Raw genomic sequence first — 3,807 nt, forward strand, 5'->3', positions numbered from 1 at the left:
GTACCACCAACCCAAATCTAGCCATCCCGAGAAGTAAGAAAAGGAAGTACCACATAATCAGTGTGACCTCTAACTAACACCATATTAGATGGGCCATTTGCATCAGAGGATTGGAGATTTTTGTATAGCTTAAAATGCAAGCAACAATTAGTTGTTCATATTAATAAACAGTGCAATTAAAAGGGTAGGTGATCGATGGACAGGTCGGAAACAAACATTTTGGGTGAGGGGTGCAAATACTTTAGAACAAATTAATAATTGCGGGTATTTTCGAGTTTTCTTTTCTGGTGTGTGTGTGTGTGTGGCCACTGGACACTGGCTGGGGACAAATGCATCTGCAGCTGCACCACCACCACTACCTCACTACCTCCTAATTGTAGTTGCCAACTGCCAAGCAACCCAGCTAGCTAGCTGTTCATGATCAGTGGAATTATATTGCTCAACACAACTGTCTGTCCGTGTGGTTTTTCTTGAACAAAAAATAATAATAATAGTAGAAATTAACAAGAAACCATCAAACCTGTACTACAAATAAGAGATCGCGTGGATTTGCGAGGATTTTTCACCAACTAAATTAATAGCCACATGCTTATTATATGTATGTTTTGCTGAAAAAGAAAAGTAGTGGAAGAAAAGTAGCTAGGGGATGGAATTAGTTTGAGCTGGGTGCAGAGAGGCTGATCAAATCCAGGCTTGCAGTGCAGCACCATGACACCCCAGGAATCACACATGCACAGAGGAATATTGAGCTTGCTTCCATCCCTTCTTTTCTTGGCTTGTTGCTGTTGCTACTACTATAGCACCTAATTAACAAATACTAGTACTCACTCACCACTCCTCCAATTGGATCCCTTTCTCTCCCCCTCTACCTTCTCTCCACATGTAGTGGCAACCAAACATACTCCAAATTTATTCATCCATCCATTCATTCACCTAGCTAGCAAGCTTGCTAGCTAGCTAGCTTTGCTTCACCACAAGATTAACCTTCACTGCACACTGCTTAATTAGGATGCACAGAGAGAGAGTGGCTAATTAAGCAGTTGGAGAGAAAAAAGAGGATGGGCAGCCTAAATTAAGGGCTGCTATTAATTCAGAGCAGTAGTGGCTAGACATGTTTTGCACATGAAAGAAATTAGGCGGGTAGCCATGCATGGCCATGAATTGTCCACAAGTGGGCTTGCTTAAGTGAGGAGGGGATGGGCATTAAGCCAGCTCCATCACACCCATAATATCGATCCCCTCCCCTAGCTATTTCCACTCAGCTCCCTTGGCCACCGGTCTATTAACCCCTCTACTATTACTAGTTTCCACCCTCTCTAACAATAGCACTTAGCAATTAACCACCAAAACCACTCCCTCTCTCTCTAGACAAAGAGAGAGATGGGAAGGTTATAAGAGTTGAGAAGAGATCAAGAGAGGCATCCAAAAGACAAGACAAGAGAGAAAGCTAGGTTTTTCTCCAGACAGCTCTCTCTTGTTCTCTCTCTCTCTCTTTGTGTGTTTGGGGGTGTTAATTTTCTCTCTCATCTCTAGAGAGAGAAAGCTATCTATCTATCTAGCAAGGCTTGCTTGCTTGTCCATTGATTAGAGGCCAAAAGAAACTTCCATTGATTAGAGTAGTAGCTGCCGGATCCATCTCTTCTCTTCCCTTTGTTATATGTGAAGGCAAAACGCCTCTCTCTCTCTCTCTCTCTCTCTCTCTCTCTAGCCAGCGTAGCGTAGCTCCACTTGTCCCTCTCCTCCCGCCATAAAAACCACAGAGCCAGCCTCCCTCCCTACCTGCCTGCCTGCCTGCCACTCTCTCCCTCTCCCTCTCCCTCCCTCTCCACGCCTCTCTTTGCTTCGGCGACATGCAAGCGTCGGCCATGGAGCTCGTGCTCTTCCGGGAGGAGGGGGCCGTGGACGATCGGCTGCAGCAGCGCGGGGGTGCCGTCGTCAAGCGGAAGCGCACCAAGAGGCCGCGCCACCAGACGCCGCCGGTGGCCGCCATGGCCTGCTCCTCCGCGTCCTCCTCCGAGAGCACCACCACCGAGGAGGAGGACATGGCCCACTGCCTCATCCTCCTCGCCCAGGGCGCGGCGCCGCCCGGAGTCGTCGTCGACTCGAGGCCGCCGCCCGCGACGGTGCCGCAGGAGGCTCGCCAGGGGACGTCGTCGCTTCCCCCGGCCGGCCCTCTGCCGCCGCCGGCGGTGGTGTCGGCCAAGACGGAGAGGTACACCAGCCGCAAGTACACGGAGGCGGCCACCACGGCGGACGGTGTCAGGGCCGGCTTCTACGTGTACGAGTGCAAGACGTGCAACAAGTGCTTCCCCACCTTCCAGGCCCTCGGCGGCCACCGCGCCAGCCACAAGAAGCCACGCCTCGCCGGAGCCGACGACGACAGCGCCGCCAACGCCACCAGCGTCGCCATCGCCAAGCTGTCCAAGCCACCATCGACGAAGACGGCGACGCCACCGCTGGTGCAGATGACGACGGCCTCGCCGCCACCGCCCCCACCGCCTCAGGTCGACGCCGCCCCGGGCGTGACCACCGTGCTCAGCCTCAACAACGGCGGCAACGCCGTCTGCCACGCCGTCAACACCAACAGGCTCCGGGTGCACGAGTGCTCCATATGCGGGGCCGAGTTCGCCTCCGGGCAGGCGCTGGGCGGGCACATGCGACGCCACCGGCCGCTACACGCGCCCGCAGATCGCGCCATCGCAACAACCGCCGTGACCGCGATCGCCGCGTCCACGACGAAGAAGGAGAAAGACAGCACCCCGGCCGGAATCAACCTGGAGCTCGACCTCAACCTGCCGGCGCCGTCCGACGAGGAGTGCGTCTCACACCCACCACCGCCACCACCACCATCATCGGCGCCACCGGTGGTGCTCGGGCTCGGCCCGTTCGACAGCGGCAAGAAACGGCTGATGCTCACGGCCGCCTCCGCCGCGCTGGTGGATTGCCATTATTAATCCACCGGCACGTCGCATGCAGCTGGCCGGCCTCACGAATTCTTTACTTTTCTTAACTCCGATTGATTGTCCGATCATTCTTCTTCTTCTTCCTCTTCTTCTTCTATACAAAATTACATACTTACAAATTTGCTCCTTGGAACATATCAAGGGAACTGTAACATACAATTGATTCTTTCGATTCTTTGGCGTAAGGTTGACTATAGGAAATTATTGACACTCGCATGTATATGTACCATGTAAACACGATCGAGCATGTATATCGGTGCTGAAATATATAAATTGGAATGAAAAAAATTTCCACTTTGTGACCTGTGAGCACAAGAAAAAGGTTTGGCCAGTTGGATCGATCAGTGTGCGTGTGTGTGCATGAGGCCGGCCGAGTGAGTGAGTGAGCAAGTGAGTGAGTGGTGGGGGTTGTCTGAAATGTGATGCAAATTAAGGGAGTGGGTGCAATGTTGTGGCCTACTACTATCCACCTTTTTCTTTTCTTTTCTTTTCTTTTCTATATGCTTAGTTCAGCTCTACTAAGTGGCAACTGCCCACATGCAAGTACAAAAAGGCACATTGTTTTTTTCTATTTTCCTACATATATATTGTACAAACTATATTTATTTAAACTTGTAAGTTAATTAATCGATCAATTGATGAGGTGATTAAGCAGCGAACGTTTTCTCCTCTTAATAAACTGTTTGCTTCACTGTTAATCGCATTTAATTTTATTCATCAAGTGGACAGTCGTTTCGAGTGGTGGTGCATGCATGCACGTTTCCTCTTGATCAAGTCAGCTAGTATCTAGTAGCTTGTTGCAGTTGGTTAACTGGGAAAGATATGGATAGTGAAGTAGGCAAAG

General features: G+C 50.9%; 1 protein-coding gene across 1 annotated transcript; it reads left to right on the forward strand.

The window, feature by feature from the left end:
* Positions 1–1,698: 1,698 nt before the first annotated feature.
* Positions 1,699–3,284, forward strand: LOC125545313 (zinc finger protein ZAT5-like). The gene has a single exon (XM_048709215.1). It carries the CDS (start codon positions 1,851–1,853, stop codon positions 2,952–2,954), a length of 1,104 nt encoding a protein of 367 aa, XP_048565172.1. The 5' UTR covers positions 1,699–1,850; the 3' UTR covers positions 2,955–3,284.
* Positions 3,285–3,807: the final 523 nt, after the last annotated feature.

This window comes from Triticum urartu, chromosome 3 (genome assembly GCF_003073215.2).
Source record: "Triticum urartu cultivar G1812 chromosome 3, Tu2.1, whole genome shotgun sequence".
Taxonomy (NCBI): domain Eukaryota; kingdom Viridiplantae; phylum Streptophyta; class Magnoliopsida; order Poales; family Poaceae; genus Triticum; species Triticum urartu.

Coding starts and splice junctions, on each gene's coding strand:
- LOC125545313 (XM_048709215.1), top strand. CDS start 1,851: ATGCAAGCGTCGGCCATGGAGCTCGTGCTCTTCCGGGAGGAGGGGGCC.